A 17,311-nucleotide genomic window follows, 5' to 3' on the forward strand; every position below is an offset into this window, starting at 1 on the left:
CAAATTAAGATATAATTTCAATTTATGTTTTATCACTCAATATTGTTAAATACTATTAAATAATGATAACCATCAAATCATAAATTAATAAGCCTCGTAAGCTCTAGTAAGCTCTCTATCTATACACCTTCGACCTCGAGAGTTTGCAAGATATCTACAAAAATACGTTTATCCTTCCTCATAGCTCCATCAACCATAAAAATACAGCTTTAACAGCACGCCAGCCTTACCTCATCGTATCCTGATTTGGAGCATTGCCGCAATCCCTCTAAAAGCAGTTCTAAATTTGCACCGCTAAAGTTCTAAACAACTACAAATGGACAGAGATTTATCACACGTCCCAAAAACAAGCATGCCTGCACCTAAAACAGCGAATTATACTTTTTGAGCCCTGCAACTGCCTGATTAAGAATGTCACCTTATATATAAAAATTAGCGTTTTTAGGGTCCAAACTGAGCATATCGTTCAAATACTGAAAAGATACCGCTAATAATCCTGTATCCTGGTTAGCCTTAATGACATCTAGAAGCTCACGACTGATTTTTCCGCTTTCGCTGACTGTCTCGATGCTGATGCGCGCTATTAGGTAGCAGGCGTTTAGAACGTGCTGCAGCCCCTCGATTTTTGCGGCGCTGAACTCCTTGATGTACTACAGTGCCTTTTCGTAGAAAATTGACTTCTAGTCTTTGATCAAATTCACGTCCTCTGTGAGGACTTGAAAACACTGTGAAAGGATCGGAAAGTCGTTGTAGAACTGCAGAATGAAGGTCGTGAAGTCGTCCAAAAGCTCCGAATTGGCGTTCTGAAGCGCCGAGAGTGAGCCGTAATTTTGCGTGAAATTGGCTATAATTTGGGCTATAACTACGCGGAATTCGGCGTTCGCCGGGTTCCTAAAAAAGGTGTTCAGGACATTAAAGTTCACCTGTGATGAGAAGAACTCGACGGTCGCCAGGGGAGATTTTGCGTGCGAATCGAGCTGGTTAAGCGCCTCATGTAGGGACTCCTTCGTGAGGTTTTTGGCATTATATTCGTTCAGATGATTATTGAATTTTTGGAAGAAAACGGGGTCGTGGGGGGATGAAAACGTAGTATTTGGTTGCGGGAGAGGGTTTTCCTTGATATCACGGAAATACAGGAACTGGTTAGTCGAAAATGCAGTATCGAGCGGCATTTTTTAAATTGCGGAAAGCTGTGCAAAAATATATAATAATAAATAATATATATATATAATTCTAATGATTTTATAATATTATTATTCTATAATAATAAATACATAATTTTTAGTAGAAAATGGATATTGCAGCCCTTTTTAATAACATATCAGCATAATCTTTACTCATGTTAGAATCATTGTTTGTTTCTAAAGTAAATCCATAAGAATATATAAAATAGCAGACTTAATAAAAAGTTTAAGATGATATTGATCCGTTTGTTTTATTGCGTTCTAATAATTTTACTACAAGATCTATTAAATCTACTAATATGCATTTAAGAACTCCAATTATGTTATAAAGACCATTGAATAATAGATCAAAATCTGTTCCTACCAGGAATACTCTACTTAAAAAATCTCACTCATTAGACTTTCAGGAATTTGTTAGTGCTATGACATAGTGTCTTAATGCTCCAATATATGCATCATCTGCTGTATTTGGACAAGTATGTAAAGGTGATCCTCTCACATAAAATCCATTATATTAGAAAATTTGTTAAGGGTAATTAGATATCTTAAATGAATAAGCAATTTCAATTTTCAATGGATGCTAAATTTTTTGGTTAGATCTACTGAATTTTATTACTACTAAAACTACTATTATTTAGGCAAATAATGATGTTCGATTAAAGGTTAAAAAAGTCCCTAATAATTTTTGTCATAGACTTACTATTGAAAATTGTTAATATGTGCCTTAGCTGGGAGTTTATTATACAGCTGGTAGAGATGGGTTGGCTTAGTTTTGGAGTTCCTAAAATTTAAATGATATAATGTAGTTTTAAAGTTTGGAGGAAATGACGTTTGGGATGAAAGATGAGGAAGTGGCGTGTCTTGTTAAAGACTGGACTGCTGCAAGTGATAATAAAGGACTTGAAAGAATTTAAAATATCTAGGTTCTCACTGGTGTTGTAAATGGTTAAATTGGAATAAATAATATTAAAAATGAAAAATCTAGATAAAAAGATCAAATTAAATTGCCATTCTAACTTGTATTTTCTTTAACTGATCCAAAACTAGATAAAGCAGCATTTCCTTTAAAATAAGATACTAGTAATTATTCCCATGACCTAGTTGTTGCTTGCAGAAAAGCAGATGCACCACTGCCTTCAGGGAGACCTATGCCTGAAAAAGTATGGAGATCCATTAAATTTAATGGTGGGATATATAACTTTTCAAAGCCATAGGAGAGTAAATATGGATCTGGTGGTGGTTATACACTTTATAATGACTGTAAAGGATTTTAAAGATCTAAATCATAAAAAGTGAAAAGATTTAGAACTACAACGTCTAAAAAATCGCTTGATGATTTATTTTAATCTGCATTTTCAGATGAAGACAATAATTTTAACTTTTTTGGATAAGAACATCCAATTTATAAATAAAAGTAAGCTATAGTGGGAAAAATGGCTATAGAATAGGAAAATGAAGAAAAGGCTGATTCAGATATTGAAATGGATTTATAAAAACATCGAAAACTAGATCTTAATAATTTCAAAGTATCAGGTAAGGGAAATGCATGGGCAACAGCTATGTGTTATGATCATCATAGAAGAAAAATATTTATATCTTCTGCTGGAGGAAAAATATTAGTCTATCATCTTAAACTAAATGGTTTAGAATTAGCTGAAAAAATAAATGTTACTGCTGTAGGAGTTAAGAAAATATAAATTTGGGAAAGATAAATCACTAGATTGTAAATTAATAGAATAATTGATTCCTTTGGTAGAGATAGAAATTTTAATATATTAGATTACGTACCCGGCTGTTAACTAGATGATATTCCAGGAACTGGAGAATCATTTAAAAAGATGAACTATGCTGTTGTAATGGCACCTGCGTCAATTTCTTTTATAAATCTTAAAAACAATGTTGTAGATCTAGATCTTGATGTTTCAGATATTATTTCAGAATTTCCAGGTTAGTTTTTTAGTACTATGGGAATATTTTAAGAAAAGCTCCTGTTAGGTTTAACAAATGGATATATTATTTCATTGGATTAGTTCTCACTTAAAGTTGTAGAAAAACTCTAGGCATTTGAAACTGAAGTTTCTGATCTTACATTTTACTATTCTGCCAGTTTATTAATTGCTTCATGTCTAAATGGTAAAATATCTATATATAACTATGAATCAAAGCCGCATTTATTATAAGAATTACATGACTCTGGTTGTATTTTAAATGTATTTGCTAGTGAAAAATATGAGGTGTTTTTAAGTATTTGCAGTAATGGAGTTATTACAGTTTGGAGTAGTAAATAGTATAACCAACTTCATAAGGTATTTACGAATGAAAATTTAAGTGTATCCATGTGGGATGAATAAAATGGCTTGCTTATTGTAGGAAACGTATGGCTTAAAGTATTTTAAATTATTGGAGTTAAAAAAGAAATTAAAATAGAAGAGGTAATTTAAGAGAAAACTATACCATAAGCACACTATGTATAAGTTGTATCTATTATTAATTTATAACGACCTGGATTATCATTAAAATAACCTAGTTTTCTTCTAGAAGAATTGCAATCGCCCGAATAAACAGATACGCTTCTTCTTTCTTAAATAAGCTAAGATAATTCCCCCCAGGAAAATATATAACTTCCATAGAAACAGATTCAAAAGTTATTTATAAAATAAGAAGATAAAGATAAATATTATCATCCATTACCTTTAAATAGACTGGAACTAGAACATCGACCAAAATTTTTAGATGAAACAAATCCATGTTAACCACAAAAAAATATCACCGATTAAACACCATTTACTCTTGTTAATTAAGATAATGCAGTAGATCCATCAATAATGTCACTAAATTACAATAAATTACCTCTATAACATAAGTTTGCTGAGATTATACAAAGAGAGAATTTTAACATGTTAAATTATAATTAATATATGAAAAAAGTAGAAACAGAACTTCGACATAACTAACAAAATGTTACATTTAAACGTAAACGAGTATTTTCTAGGAATTAACAAACTGGATAAGAAATAGTTTAATTTATTTATTCAAAAACAGAAGCAATTCTTGAACCTGACTCTTAGATGTTAGGCTTTGTAACAGTTGATGTAGAAGGTAATCTTAGGCATTGGGTAAATACTACTTTATTATCCACCTATTAAATTGAGCTTCCTGATAGAATCACTGTTGATTCTGCAGGATATGACTATCAAAAATAAATTCTAATTCTTAATCTATCTAATGCACAAACTATGCTGTTCAAACTAGTGACATCTGAAATTTAAGATATTTTCAACATTTAAAATTGTGCTAAAGCAGCATTTATTTTAAGCTTTTAAGGGGTTACGCAAACTAATGGTATTTAAACAGATGAATTTACAGAGTTTCTTAAAGATTACAAACCATAAAAATATGAAAGAATCAATACCGCCGTAAATTATTAAAATTTAATAGCAATTTCTTGTGGAGAATTTATTCTTCTCTATTCGTACAACTCTAGAAGATTATCCTAAAATTTTGTTGAAAATCTTCTGCTTTCAGGTGCTAAAATTGCTAGATCACTCATTCCTGGTATGAATAATCCACCAAGTCTTATTTTAAAAGGTCACGAATCTCCAATTATAGCACTTTCAGCTGCTGGCAAAAAGTTAATTTCCTGCGATGAGCAAGGAGTTTGCTGCTTTTGGCTTGGTTAAGGAATCGCAAAATACATTATCCGACTCAAAAATGACTATATCTAGCAAGTTTTTGCCAGCTTTCGACCTGAACTTTGGGGCTATATTTTCTTTAAATCCGGAGAACTTATATAAATAGACATGAATAAAGGTCAATCTCCGCTATTAACTTTCTAAATTGACGGAAATACGACTGCAAATTTCGCTGTTGACGAACGTGAAAATGGAACAATTTATGCATTTTCAGACAAGAATTTAGGATTCATTTTCGTCAAAAACGAGATATATTGCACATTCAAACTGCCCTGTAATTGTAAAAATATTCAAAAAATTGAATTCTGCGATCAAAAACTAGTCGTAGGCTGCAACGGTGGTCATGTTTTCCTGAACGAAATCATTAGGAAAAGTGGAACAAAAGGTGTGTTTTTGCAAGGGAGCGACGGCATTATATAACGAAATATGGACTTTGATGACGAATTTGACTCTGCCGAACTGCTATAACTTTCGCCTTTGTCGGTTAACATTATCGACTAGCAGTAGATTGGGAGCGAAATCAACGTCGAAACTGAGCAGTTTTTCGAGCGATTAGCGCAAAGTCAGATAAGGATCGAAAAAACACTAATATTAGAACAGAATAGCGACGTGCGGCTGCTGAGCAGCAAGGTTGTAGCAGACAGCGTTTAAATCAGCAATATGCTAGTTAACGAGGACACTATTGAAGTTGCAAGGCGAGAGTAGATGCTAAGCATGAGGGTTTAGTTCAAATGAAGTGAAATATTGTTTTTTCACTCTATGCTTAATTCTGCAAGCGATTTTAAAGACATTGTAGTAATTGAAAGTTGAAACGAATCTTTTTGAGATATTTCAACGGAAAGAGTATTTTATGGCTAGATATTTAACTATGGTTAAATTGGTGGCAAAGTGTAGTGTCTGCGTAGCTAGGTCTTGAAGTCTTTTAGTTTTAGTTTAATTCTCATTTTTGCTATGTGTTTTTAGTAAAATATTTAAATGATGAAAGTTACTTCCTAAAACAATTTAATGATGTTTAATAATTGTTTGAGGAATTTATTTAGTTTTTATTATTAATATTTTGTATAGTTTACTGATTCAAACATATGTTAATATAAGGAATTACTCTATAATAATAATTTAAATTAAGTTATTTAAATATACTTCGAAAAGTTTTATTACTAATGTGAAATTTTTCAATGTATAGAAATAGAAAATTCTACTTACATTCAGTATTTATGTAATAGTTATATTTATGTAAATCTAAGTAAATAAAAATATTATATGATAAATATGATTTAGTTTAAGGTTTCCAATGTATAATTTGTGAGAAAATTTAATGGCTAATTAATAAGTTTTACTGAAAAAGATTAATGTGAATAGCAATTTCAATTCCTAATTTATGATTAAATAGAAATTCTTCCAAATCGGTACTCGAACCCGGATCTCCTGGGCGGAACCAGAAATGCTAGCTGTTATACCATTTGGGATTACAGATATTTCATTTAATATTAGTTCATAATTCAATTTTAAAAGTTATGCGAATGTTTAATCAAAATTAATTATATCATATATTACTCAATCACTTTAGCTTATAGAATCCAATGCATGCATAACGATATTAACCTGAGACAGTTAAAATGTATCGTGAGTCTTAAGCTTTCTTCGTGAGCAGGAATCATCCACATTAAACTATTCGATATGAACAGGTGGGAATGTGTAGTTCCTAAGTAGTTTTTTATACTGTGATTTAAAATTATGGAGCTTTAGTTTCATTTATAAACACGTATAAGTATAGTATTATTATTAAATGAAAATAATATATTAGTTAGTTTTGCAAATTTATAATTTGTCTATATTTTCAATAATAAATTATTCTATCATTTATTAAATATCACAATTCTTGTAAAATTTTATAAAAATATATTATATAGTGATATATATGTTCATTAAAACATACTTATATTATTAAAAAATATTAAATAGTGTAGAAAGCAAAATAACATTAAATATATTATATTTAAACTCCCCTCTATTATTTAGCTAATCGTAAAAAATGCCAGTTTATCTTCATAATATTTGAGCATAAAATTTATTAAAACATGACTCAGCCTATACTATTCTAACTGCCCTACGTTATTAACCTTCAAAAACAGCAATATCTCTAGCAAAATCATCGGTGTAATATTCTCTTTATACATACATATAAATAATATTATTAACCATTCATTTCCCCATAATTTGCTTTAGAAACCTACTAATGCTATTTTTATTTTCTTATTCCAGCCACTTTCCTCGTCATTTTCCTCGTTTCTCCTCATAAAAAATCACTAAAAATAAAATTTCCACTAGTCATAAAATAACCCCAATAACACTCCCTATCCTTATTTTACCTTATTTACATTCTATTTCCCCATTACTAAATTTCGGTAACGCGTTTAGCACATTCCAATTTCTAATATTCTCCGGATTTTTGCTCACGGAATCTTCAAAAAGTGACGCCCTGCACGCAAATGCCACAAATTTCACTTTTGCAGCGCTGGAAATTTTCAGAAAAACCGCATTTGCGCGAATTCTGCTGGCCAGTAGTTCAGCATTCTGCCGCGTCCCGGAAGCACTTAATTCGTCATCGGCTAGACCTCAGAAAATCGATTTGCGGGCATTTGTCGCCATCACCTCCCGCCCGATGGAAGTGGCTGCACGTTTCAGCGCAGTTTTGGCGACCATTTTAAGCGATAAAATTCCGCCATCGCAGGCGGCGCAGATTCAATTTTTGGCTCAATTCGCGCAGCCGTTCAAGTTCTCCCCAGGAACTTACTAATTCTATCCAGCGGCGTTCTAATAGTATTCTTGGCACTGGCGGCAGCGCAGTTTGGGGTCTGAAGAATTTTGAATTTTTTAAGTTTTAGGCAGAATCCGATAGGGCACGACGTGCGGCGGTTTTCAAATAGCAGAACTTTATGGGCGGTTGGCGAGAGTTTGCTTTGAAGCATACTTCCGTGCAGCGATTATTGGCATTTTTAAGCAGATTTGGATGTTCTTGCTAAACTGATTATCGTTGGAAGCAGTGGATTATTAGGATTTGGATTCAAATATTACGTCGTCAAAAATACAATTTGAGCAATTAGTGCTGCTTAAGTTCACATATTGTAGAACCAGTATCGCACGTAGTATAAAGCTGAGATTTTCAATCACAGAAATTCCTATATCTGCACTGGTCATTACTATAAGATGAAAATGTATATTTATCTAGCACGGTTTAATGATGATCTTATTCGAATACTGCACATGTGAGTTGGTCACTAGTACAAAGTTCACAGTATCTTATCCTACAATATTCACGTTACCATCATATAAATATCCTCTGTCTTTACATTTAACACAGGTGTCTTGACATAACCATATGTTTAACATTCTTCTTTACAATGTTAAGTTGAGTTTCAACGATTCAGTGGCGTTGCTGTTATTTTGTAATTATTGTTTGATCTTTATATGATTTAAAACTTAATAAAATAGTAGCCAGTGTAAATTTTAATTTTTACTCAAATATAATATACTTGTTTATATATAAGTAACTTTCAAATAGATTAGTATTAACATTTTATCTATAATGAACATAACAATAATACAATAGAGGAATTTCAATTATCATTAATATTTCTTCAGACTGTTAAACATTAGTATGTAAAATATTTGTTTATTGATACGTTCGTCTAATATCGTATAATAAGTATTTCATTAAATTATATTGCAAAAGCATCTATAATATAACTAGAAATAACTTTCAACTTAGAGAGAATTAAAAATATGGAATTCATTTGATCAATCTGCTAAATAGCTTAATATAATATTGACTATGTGATTTGTACTTCACTCTTTAACTTTATTAATCTTTTGTGATAATATCTCTAGTCGGCTTTCTAGAAGTTTAACTTATTCAGAAACGTCTAGTCCCACACAGTCATCTGGACAATCATTGAGAGAAATATCACTAAAAATTGCAGCAGCCTTAGATCTCTCTTCTTCTGTCATCATAACAACATCATTTATCTAGCGTATTATCCCTGTAACTTCATTTATTGGTTCATTTGTATAAAAATAATGTGGTCTAGGCAGCTACTGAAAAAAATCATCAATAGATTCAGATATTGGTGTGGCATAGTTTTAGAACAAAGATAATTGTGTAAATGATTCAAGCTTTAAAGTTTGCATATAATTTAGGAATGAAACGTTATTATTATTATCTTTATATTTTATAATAAGTAGTATTTTCAAATTAATATAATTATATAGAGGTTATAATCTTACAGTATAGTACTTTAATTTTTTTATCTAGTGAATTACCTGTAAACACAAGTATATAATAATAATCCAAAAATGTTATTGGTTTTATTAGACACAGTCAGGTGTTTCCAGGACAACGCAGTACTTGAAGGTGACACGTAATCGAAGATATTCAAATTGGTGTTGACACCGGCTCCTGAGAACGATGAGCTCTGCGTAGCAGCCGATGGCCGCGTGTCAAAATGCTCGCTAGAGTATCTCGACTCAGCGAATAAGGTCCAGACCATAGACTCAGAGTTCACGTACTTTCATAGAGTGCCAAATATCATAGTCTTCGATCTATCCTCAGACGCAGCGAAATACACCCTCATCGCTGCAAAATCGCTGCTGTCATACCAGGTGAAGCTGGTGGGCTCCCTGGAGTCCCCTGGGGCCGTCCAGACCATCCAGCACACGCAGATGAACGCGACCAACTGCTGGGACGACCTGGTGCTCCGCTACAACCGGTCGGCGGGCCACGAGTTCCTCCAGATGGACGGCACGCCGCTCGACTGCCAGATCGTGACCCCCGTGGTCAAATTCGAGTACTTCGCCGAGGAGCGGTGGAGATCCTTCGGGGTCCAGGGCGTAAGCGGGGAGGCTGGCTACTACGACTCTACCAAGCCGTTCGACCAGAAGGCCACAAAGCACTTCAAACAACCGCTCAGCACGCTGACGGACCCGGCCGAAGTCGCCACCTTTAAAGAATTTTTCGTTCATTTCGAGCGGAACCGGACCATCCAGACGCGGCTGCACCTCGTGACGAAGATAAACAAACTGGACCAAGTTATTCTGGCTGAGCCGCACCTCATCCTGTCGATCGCCAGCCCGTGCTACTCCTAGTTGAAGCCCGTCGGCTACATCTCCGCGACACAGATTCTGGCGTTCAGTAACAACGTGATGTTTTCTACTCATACAGAATGCAACCAGAACACGGTCAGCGTGCACAACCAGCTGCGCGTCATCACGGAGGCCTTCAACTACTCGTCCGCCCCGGAGATAAACACGAAGGACCAGTTCATCAATAAGGTGGGGTTCATATTGAGGCTCGATGTCGCGATACCAGGGTTCGAGGCGATCGGGTCTGGTAGTCTCATCAGCTACATGACCTACAGGGACGAGAACGACGTAATACTGGACGAGGAGTCCGTTCTCCTGGAGGCCAAGCTCAGCTGCTTCCAGAACATCCAGGCCTTCTTTAGGCGCGACGAGCTCTGCGTGCAAATCTAGACATACGACTCCGAAAAGTGCTCGACGCAAGGGCACTCGGTGGCGAACTACATCCTCGGCGTCTAGCCGGAGTCGTACCAGTCCCGGCAGATAGCGTTCAGCTTCGTCATCGACTACGTGTTCAACGGCAAGTTGCAGTGCACATCAACGTATCAAGACCATACATTTGGGGTTACGATGCCCGGCACCGTGGCGGAGCGAGCTGTGATTTACGAGAAGATGGTGGCGAACCACACCAACCTCTACAACTTCGTCCAGTCGGAAAACGAATTTCCGTTCCCAAGCGTGCTGCTGCTCTCGGACTTCTCCAACATTTACACGCACTTCGCGGTGATCGCTGGACTGGTGTTTGTGTTCACCGGAATCGGGCTGATGGCATACCTCTGCATGGCGAGTCGTCTCTGAGCTTCTACTTTATTCATTTGCACGCCAGCGTCACGGCCTCCACCAGGCCCCCGTTTCTGGTGAACAGGTCACCGCAGAGCTCCAGCGAGCCCTCGAACACGCTCGCTACCCCCAGCGAGCCGTCAGGCCCCACGCTCAGGCCAAACGCCCGCGCAGCGCACACCACGAGCGGGAACCTCAGGAACCGAACCGGCTCCGCGATCTCGACGCTCCGCACGCCGCCCTCCCGGACGAGCCACACCCTGCCCCCGCCTCCGACGAGAATGCCCTCCGGGGTGGCCTCCATTCGCTCCGCCCCCTCCAGGAGCCACTCCATCTATACCGTCCCGTCCAGCGCGCAGAGGCAGAGCCTGTTGCTCAGGACGAGCAGCCGGCCGTCCACGATCTGGAACTGCCGGACGTCGTGCTCGAAGTGGATTTCCCGGCTCGCAGTGTTCGCGAGGTCCGAGACGTAGATCGTGTTCCGCGTGAGCGCGAAGACGAAGTCCTGGTAGAGCTGCGCCTGCGTCACGGCGTGCTGGACGCGCCGGAAGCTGACGCCGACATTGACCCGCGCGCCCTCCTGGCTGTATAGGAAGAGCGTGTTGTCGCTTCTGGCCAGAATACCGGGCGCTGCGAACGTGACCATCGTGCTTTTAGGCAGCGGGAGGCTCGCGTCTCCGCTGCAGAAGTGCGTGGGGGTCGAGTAGATCAGGGGCGACAGTGAGTGGATTTTGGCCAGTTCTGGTACGTGCCTGGTGTACTTAACGGTTTTCGTCAGCGGGGCTGGTGAGGATTGCAAGTGCCTGAGGAACTCCATTTGGAGCGAAAGTGCTATATATAAAATACTCAGTCTGGGATAAACTCGCTTTGGGCTAGAAAGTTCTGGATACGCGCGACGGCCTGCTACTTCTGGGTGCGCAAGGTTACGTAGGCGGCTAGATGGGTGGGGAACGTAAGGCGTACTGGGTGCTGGAGGACTTCGTTTTCTACCGCTCTGGTAATGTCGTTCTGTAAGTCGACTGTGGCGGTATCGGCAAGGACGCGGTATTGGAAATACCCACCGTCTCTCGCGACGGTAATAAAATTGATGAAACAATTTATGTGTAAGAGACAGTTAAATTTATTATCTTGTCGTATTTTGCTGAAATAAATTGAAAATTCAATTTTATTAGAGTTGATAATTTACATGGTTTTCGTTCAGAAATCAGTGGAAAGTACTAAGTACAATATATTATAAATTAAGTATGTTTTATAGAATACTTTTAGTAGTGAAATTTTATATATTTACTTAATTTAGAGATTAATACAATATTGTAATAAACATTTATTAAAGTTTCATTTCATATTTCTTATTTATCAAATTTGTCCTATAGTCAAATTAATAATAATCAACAAAAACCACGGAAGCATTTAAAATCTAAAGAATTTGTATATTGATTATGTGAATCAAGGAGTATTTATTAGAAGATAGAAGATAAGCATGCATGAATAGTCAAAAACAAAAAGTACTCAATCCAAAGTATTACCACTTAAACTAGTAAGGTCTATTAAATTAACATAAAATTATAGATAAAGTATGTCAATTGATTAAATATATATCTCATAATATAAATAATAATAATATAGACAAAGTTGAAATTTTAAAAAAATTATTAAAGTAAATGAATATAGTCGAGTATCTAGTGGGATAGATTATAAATGAATAAATTAAATCAGCCTAAAATATCTTTTATTTAAGCGCTAACCTGAGAAATAGTAGAACCATCTACAGATAATTTTTTAACCTAATCCCCAAATACCTCATGAATACCAGCACATTAATCACGATAAATTTAAAATCTCTCCTTAATAATTTCAATCTTGTCATCACTTCTAACAATGCAACGTTCTGCTATGGCAACAGGAGCGGGGTCATTCACAATATGGTATGTATCTCCGGTGATAGGATCAAATCTTCTTCCTGACATGCGCTCACAAATTGTATCTTCATTAACTAAAAGCTCGATAATAGAGGTAGGAGTTAAAATAGATTATTTTGTGATCTCTAAAGCCTGCGCAGCAGTTCTTGGAAAACCGTCCAGTAACCAACCTTTAGAAGGATCTAATGTCTTGATAAACTTAACAAGCATATCAATAACTAATGAATCAGGCACTAGAGCACCTTTATCGATGAAGTCCTTTGCTTTTGCACCTAGCTCAGTTTTACCTTACATTTCTGCTCTAAGCAAGTTTCCAGTAGAGATATGGGTTAATTCATAATTCTATACTAAAAATTTCGCCTGAGTACCCTTACCAGAACCAGGAGGACCAAGAAGTATAACATGATGTGGATTCATGAATTTGTGAAAGAGAAGAAGTGATAAAAATAATGGTATTATGATTATTATATTTATTACATAAAATATCATTCATTTAAAAACTATAGAATTTGTTTTTCTAATTATTCCATATCATCCACAACACAGTCTCCTAAACTGCTTCCATGTTCAACGCCAAAGCTAACACCGATAAATTAACAGTTTCCATTTCTAGCCGTCTGTAAATCTGTTTAAGTATCTCCGACAAACACCTTCTTTCCACTGCATTCTAACATATTTGGGTTTGGTTTTTAAATCCATTTTGACCCAACACCACGAATTTAATCAAAAAGCTCAGTGATATTCATTTTTTCGCATATTCCTATAATAGCATCATAGTTTTTATTAGTTGCCAAAATAATTTTGATACCATTTGATCGAATATTTTTTAACATAGTGATAGCACCAGGAAAAATTGTAGGAAGATGAATTTATGCTTTTTAAACATATTTTAAAATGTTTGTTTATACGTTTACACCAATAAAAATCTCGATATATTCTTTTGTTGACAAACCAATTTTTCCACGAACTTACTGGAAATCTTCAGGGGTTAAGTTAGATAAATTTTCTTCAGCTCTTATTTGATTGATGATAAGCTGAATAACTGGAAAAGAATTAACTAAAGTTCCATCAAAATCAAAGATAGCAGTCATTTTATATTTTTGTATGCAAAAATATTTAATTTAAATACTTTATATTATATATAAGATACAAGACCCGTGAAGCTATTTAAACTAATATTTAAATTTCATAGTATACAAATTACCTGGCAGCATTATTATATTATAACATCAAAATTTCATATCAATCAAATCTGCAGTCATGGCTAAAATCCCTAATCACTGTCGATTTATTATGAATTTGATATTGAAAATATAACATATTTATTCCCAAATGGTATAACGGTTAGCATTTCTGGTTTTCACCCAGGAGATCCGGGTTCGATTCCCGGTTTGGGAGAATTTTTATTTTCTAGTGGTGCCAGGGACCGTTCAACGGCAGAGTCCAACCCTGGACAACCACTCTCATAAATTCCGACTGATTAAATCACTTATCGCATATATGCTTAATGCCCCTACCCGTGCTATCGAGGATGCGCGCACTAGGAATTCACAGGTGTCACTACAGACGCAGGAGTTTAACCGCATTGCTAACACCGGATGCCATTCTAGGCATCCTGGACTGCAGCTGAATAGCTGCCTCTGAAGTTCGCGCACAGTACTATTGCCGTGGCATTTACCAATCGATATACCCTAGTGGCGGGCCCTGCCGCTCAGTCCGGGGAGAGACAGTCCAGTGGGCCAGGCTACTGCTATACAGCTACCATACCAACTTGGCCGAGTGGTTAAGGCGTGTGACTTAAGATCTCATGGGCGTCAGCCCGCGTGGGTTCAAGCCCCACAGTTGGTAATTTTGCTGATAGGCATCTACGGGAAGCTGTAAAGCTAGGTAACCTGGCACATAGCTGACAACCTGCTTTCCAAGGTTGAGGCAAGAGGGCCGCCCAGGGTGAGGCTGGCACCCTAGCGCAAAACAGTACGATCATGCCATGTTATCCCGAAGCAATTACGCTTTGCGACTAGCAGCAAGCGTGCCAGTCCTGCTAGGTTGCCACATCGCCAGGTATAGTTTTGCACACAGATAGAAGACGCCTTCCTATCAGCTGATACTCTTCAGAAACACTAATTAATAATCTGAAGTGAGAGAAGTAATTTTGCATGTATCCCAGCTTCGAAAAAACTTGTTTCGATTGCTATCCGCAGGTTAGGGATTGAGAAATGGGCAAGCTTTTAGATAAATTTTCAGCCGCCATAAAATACCATTCGAGACAAGTTACCAACTTAATGTAAAATATTTAGAATTATATGTTATAGAATATACATTTTATTATAATTTTATAGTAGGTGTACACTCAGAATTATTTTAGGTATATCGTATTTATTCTGCTGAGTTCGCCTTCCTTAGACCAAAAGTTTAATCTACGATAGTCAGCTTTCTAGCCACGCTTCGATTAAGCTGAATGGAATGACTGGATGCCAACAATTATCGAAGTAATTGTATTGGATGGCAAAGTCAATAAATATATTGTATCGTCTATATATTTTAGATGCTAGACACTTAACAAGCTGTAGAGGTTTATCACAAGTTGGGATCGCAATATATACTAAATACTAATGCTTGCGCATAATTAACATTTATTGCCCACTTTGACGATATGGCTTCCCACCAGCCCTGCATTGGTTGAGTTCTGCAAATCGCCCAGGCCTGGCCCTCATTTACCCTATTGTGGGGGACACGCCTGGCCTCTCCGCTGGCCCTGGATGGCGGACTCTGGGCTGCCGCATGTCCAACGACTACGCCCCCAAGGCGCGTACCGGGTGCGAGGAAGTCTCCGCCCCGGATACCGTTCTGTCACAGCTCCTGCCGGAGGTCCAGGATGGTCGCCGCCGCCGCGTGCTAGAAGTCCGGCCGCGGCTGGTACCGGAAGACGACGCGGTGGTAGAAGTCCCCCATGCGGGTGATGATGTCCTGGTTCCGCCTCGTGCCGCGGAGCCGGAACAGGGTGTGGGAGGACGTCTTCACCTCGAGCGCCTGTGCGGCCTAGCACGCCACGGCCTGGGAGAGCACCAGCAGCCCGAAGAGCTGGACGCGCAGCGGGTTGGAGTTCTGCACGCTGAAGACCCACACGCGGTCCCCCACCTGCACGCGCACGAGGCGCCGGAACTGGTGGAGCGAGAGTTCCATTCCGGCGGGCTCCCGCGAATATTATGCCCAGCATATATAGTTCACCCCGCGCGCCGGAATGCGGGAGGCGACCGCGGCGGTAGTGCCAGCCGGGCGCGGGCGTCTGACGAAATAGCTCACTCCCAAAACAGGTCGGCGTCGAACAGCTCCAGCGCGAGGTCCGAGTCGGCCTCGCTCATGGGCCACAGCAGGACCGGCGCCTTGGCCAGGGCGGGCGGCGCCGCGAAGAGCAGGGGGTCCTCGCGGCGCAGCTTGTAGTACGCGTTGCGCAGCTGCCGCTTGGTCATGCCGCGGAGGACCTTGCTGCTAATCCGGTCGAAGTCGGCGCCGTAGGCCGCTACCGCGTCGGCGAGTTCCTGGATTTTGTCGAAGGACCATACGTCTTTCGGCATTTGGGGAGTGGCGGAGGCCCAGGAAGCTATTTCCGGACGGTGGTAGAGTCAGTGATTGTAATGTGGAAACTAAGTGGCTAGAATAGGGATATCGCCAATTTCTGACGTTCAAGTACGCGCAAAAATCTGGTATTCTATGTGTATTAGGGAGGTTCCAGATCGGCCGCTCCCGTAGTGGGATATTTCGGCGAATGGGCCTGGTCGAGGCAGAGCCCGCACTGTAGATGTTGGGGGACTAGCAAGGCACCGGCCCCATTCGCGGAATTGAAATCACTCCGAAACCGAAAACGAAGTTTACAGCAGTTTCCGGTTCGACTAGGGCGGTGCGCCTGGGTTGACCGGCGAAGGGAGGGAGGGAGGAAGGAAGTGAGTACAGTAAGGAGTGCAGTGACGGAAGAAGAGGCAGTAAAAGAGTGGAGGGAAGGCGCACCGCTCACTGGCCCAGCGCCGCGAGGGCCTGGATGGTGCCGCGCACCCGCGCCCTGTACTGGGCCATGTCCACGCTCGGGACGATCACGCCGCCGTTCCTGGCGATGTTATGCTGCAGGATGGACCGGGTGGCCTTCCCCTTCGGACCAGAGACCGCGGCAACCTTGGCCTTGAGGGCCCTCGCCACGATTTCCTGCACCTCGACCTGGCGCAGGTCGTTCGTACAATGCTGGACACTCTCCCCAGCGCGCAGCAGGTGCTCGTGCACGGCCTGCTGGATGGCTGCCTGTGAGGCCTGGATTGACATTTAGGAGTGGTAGGCTGGAAAGGGCAGGACGGGACCATGCCGGCAATAAGAATTGCCGCCGAATAGCACTCCTGGCGCCTCTACTGCAGATAAACTATTACACGGAGGGCGGAGAACCAATTCCACGGGTCCCGCTCCGCCTGTCCCCCCGCTCCGCAAGAACCCCCTTCAGTTCGGCCCAAAATTGGTTGTATCACCTCTTGCACGCTCCTTACACCGCTCCTTCCTGCAGAAATTTCGCCCGCCAAACCGAACGAGCAGGCGCCGCAGAAGCGGCTCTAACCGCCTT

General features: G+C 39.3%; 14 protein-coding genes and 3 non-coding genes across 17 annotated transcripts; 6 read left to right on the plus strand and 11 right to left on the minus strand. All coding sequences in view use genetic code 6, as the record gives it.

Annotated features, from left to right (window-relative positions):
* Positions 1-77: 77 nt before the first annotated feature.
* On the minus strand, positions 78-1,172 carry SS50377_24135 (uncharacterized protein; the record flags this gene model as incomplete). The annotated part of the gene is made up of 1 exon (XM_067907987.1): positions 78-1,172. The coding sequence occupies one exon, from the start codon at positions 1,170-1,172 to the stop codon at positions 78-80; it is 1,095 nt and encodes a 364-aa protein (XP_067764961.1).
* A 119-nt stretch (positions 1,173-1,291) lies between these two features.
* On the plus strand, positions 1,292-5,611 carry SS50377_24136 (uncharacterized protein; the record flags this gene model as incomplete). Its single annotated transcript, XM_067907988.1, has 1 exon — positions 1,292-5,611. The coding sequence occupies one exon, from the start codon at positions 1,292-1,294 to the stop codon at positions 5,609-5,611; it is 4,320 nt and encodes a 1,439-aa protein (XP_067764962.1).
* A 17-nt stretch (positions 5,612-5,628) lies between these two features.
* Positions 5,629-5,820, minus strand: SS50377_24137 (uncharacterized protein; the record flags this gene model as incomplete). The annotated part of the gene is made up of 1 exon (XM_067907989.1): positions 5,629-5,820. One exon carries the CDS (start codon positions 5,818-5,820, stop codon positions 5,629-5,631), a length of 192 nt encoding a protein of 63 aa, XP_067764963.1.
* Positions 5,821-6,271: 451 nt separating this feature from the next.
* On the minus strand, positions 6,272-6,342 carry SS50377_t20058. Its single transcript has one exon. It is a non-coding gene; the product is annotated as a tRNA-OTHER (tRNA).
* Positions 6,343-6,430: 88 nt separating this feature from the next.
* On the minus strand, positions 6,431-6,628 carry SS50377_24138 (uncharacterized protein; the record flags this gene model as incomplete). The annotated part of the gene is made up of 1 exon (XM_067907990.1): positions 6,431-6,628. One exon carries the CDS (start codon positions 6,626-6,628, stop codon positions 6,431-6,433), a length of 198 nt encoding a protein of 65 aa, XP_067764964.1.
* Positions 6,629-7,365: 737 nt separating this feature from the next.
* Positions 7,366-8,034, plus strand: SS50377_24139 (uncharacterized protein; the record flags this gene model as incomplete). Its single annotated transcript, XM_067907991.1, has 1 exon — positions 7,366-8,034. The coding sequence occupies one exon, from the start codon at positions 7,366-7,368 to the stop codon at positions 8,032-8,034; it is 669 nt and encodes a 222-aa protein (XP_067764965.1).
* Positions 8,035-8,722: 688 nt separating this feature from the next.
* On the minus strand, positions 8,723-9,064 carry SS50377_24140 (uncharacterized protein; the record flags this gene model as incomplete). Its single annotated transcript, XM_067907992.1, has 1 exon — positions 8,723-9,064. One exon carries the CDS (start codon positions 9,062-9,064, stop codon positions 8,723-8,725), a length of 342 nt encoding a protein of 113 aa, XP_067764966.1.
* Positions 9,065-9,229: 165 nt separating this feature from the next.
* On the plus strand, positions 9,230-10,810 carry SS50377_24141 (uncharacterized protein; the record flags this gene model as incomplete). The annotated part of the gene is made up of 1 exon (XM_067907993.1): positions 9,230-10,810. One exon carries the CDS (start codon positions 9,230-9,232, stop codon positions 10,808-10,810), a length of 1,581 nt encoding a protein of 526 aa, XP_067764967.1.
* Positions 10,811-10,823: 13 nt separating this feature from the next.
* Positions 10,824-11,609, minus strand: SS50377_24142 (uncharacterized protein; the record flags this gene model as incomplete). Its single annotated transcript, XM_067907994.1, has 1 exon — positions 10,824-11,609. One exon carries the CDS (start codon positions 11,607-11,609, stop codon positions 10,824-10,826), a length of 786 nt encoding a protein of 261 aa, XP_067764968.1.
* A 122-nt stretch (positions 11,610-11,731) lies between these two features.
* SS50377_24143 (uncharacterized protein) lies at positions 11,732-11,947 on the plus strand (the record flags this gene model as incomplete). Its single annotated transcript, XM_067907995.1, has 1 exon — positions 11,732-11,947. The coding sequence occupies one exon, from the start codon at positions 11,732-11,734 to the stop codon at positions 11,945-11,947; it is 216 nt and encodes a 71-aa protein (XP_067764969.1).
* Positions 11,948-12,504: 557 nt separating this feature from the next.
* On the minus strand, positions 12,505-13,128 carry SS50377_24144 (Adenylate kinase 1; the record flags this gene model as incomplete). The annotated part of the gene is made up of 1 exon (XM_067907996.1): positions 12,505-13,128. One exon carries the CDS (start codon positions 13,126-13,128, stop codon positions 12,505-12,507), a length of 624 nt encoding a protein of 207 aa, XP_067764970.1.
* A 68-nt stretch (positions 13,129-13,196) lies between these two features.
* On the minus strand, positions 13,197-13,802 carry SS50377_24145 (Phosphoglycolate phosphatase; the record flags this gene model as incomplete). The annotated part of the gene is made up of 1 exon (XM_067907997.1): positions 13,197-13,802. One exon carries the CDS (start codon positions 13,800-13,802, stop codon positions 13,197-13,199), a length of 606 nt encoding a protein of 201 aa, XP_067764971.1.
* A 235-nt stretch (positions 13,803-14,037) lies between these two features.
* On the plus strand, positions 14,038-14,109 carry SS50377_t20041. The gene has a single exon. It is a non-coding gene; the product is annotated as a tRNA-Glu (tRNA).
* Positions 14,110-14,476: 367 nt separating this feature from the next.
* Positions 14,477-14,559, plus strand: SS50377_t20042. Its single transcript has one exon. It is a non-coding gene; the product is annotated as a tRNA-Leu (tRNA).
* Positions 14,560-15,561: 1,002 nt separating this feature from the next.
* SS50377_24146 (uncharacterized protein) lies at positions 15,562-15,894 on the minus strand (the record flags this gene model as incomplete). Its single annotated transcript, XM_067907998.1, has 1 exon — positions 15,562-15,894. One exon carries the CDS (start codon positions 15,892-15,894, stop codon positions 15,562-15,564), a length of 333 nt encoding a protein of 110 aa, XP_067764972.1.
* A 116-nt stretch (positions 15,895-16,010) lies between these two features.
* On the minus strand, positions 16,011-16,286 carry SS50377_24147 (uncharacterized protein; the record flags this gene model as incomplete). The annotated part of the gene is made up of 1 exon (XM_067907999.1): positions 16,011-16,286. One exon carries the CDS (start codon positions 16,284-16,286, stop codon positions 16,011-16,013), a length of 276 nt encoding a protein of 91 aa, XP_067764973.1.
* Positions 16,287-16,719: 433 nt separating this feature from the next.
* Positions 16,720-17,022, minus strand: SS50377_24148 (uncharacterized protein; the record flags this gene model as incomplete). The annotated part of the gene is made up of 1 exon (XM_067908000.1): positions 16,720-17,022. One exon carries the CDS (start codon positions 17,020-17,022, stop codon positions 16,720-16,722), a length of 303 nt encoding a protein of 100 aa, XP_067764974.1.
* Between the last annotated feature and the right edge of the window lie 289 nt (positions 17,023-17,311).

Source organism: Spironucleus salmonicida, chromosome 4 (genome assembly GCF_000497125.1).
Source record: "Spironucleus salmonicida strain ATCC 50377 chromosome 4, whole genome shotgun sequence".
NCBI lineage: Eukaryota > Fornicata > Diplomonadida > Hexamitidae > Spironucleus > Spironucleus salmonicida.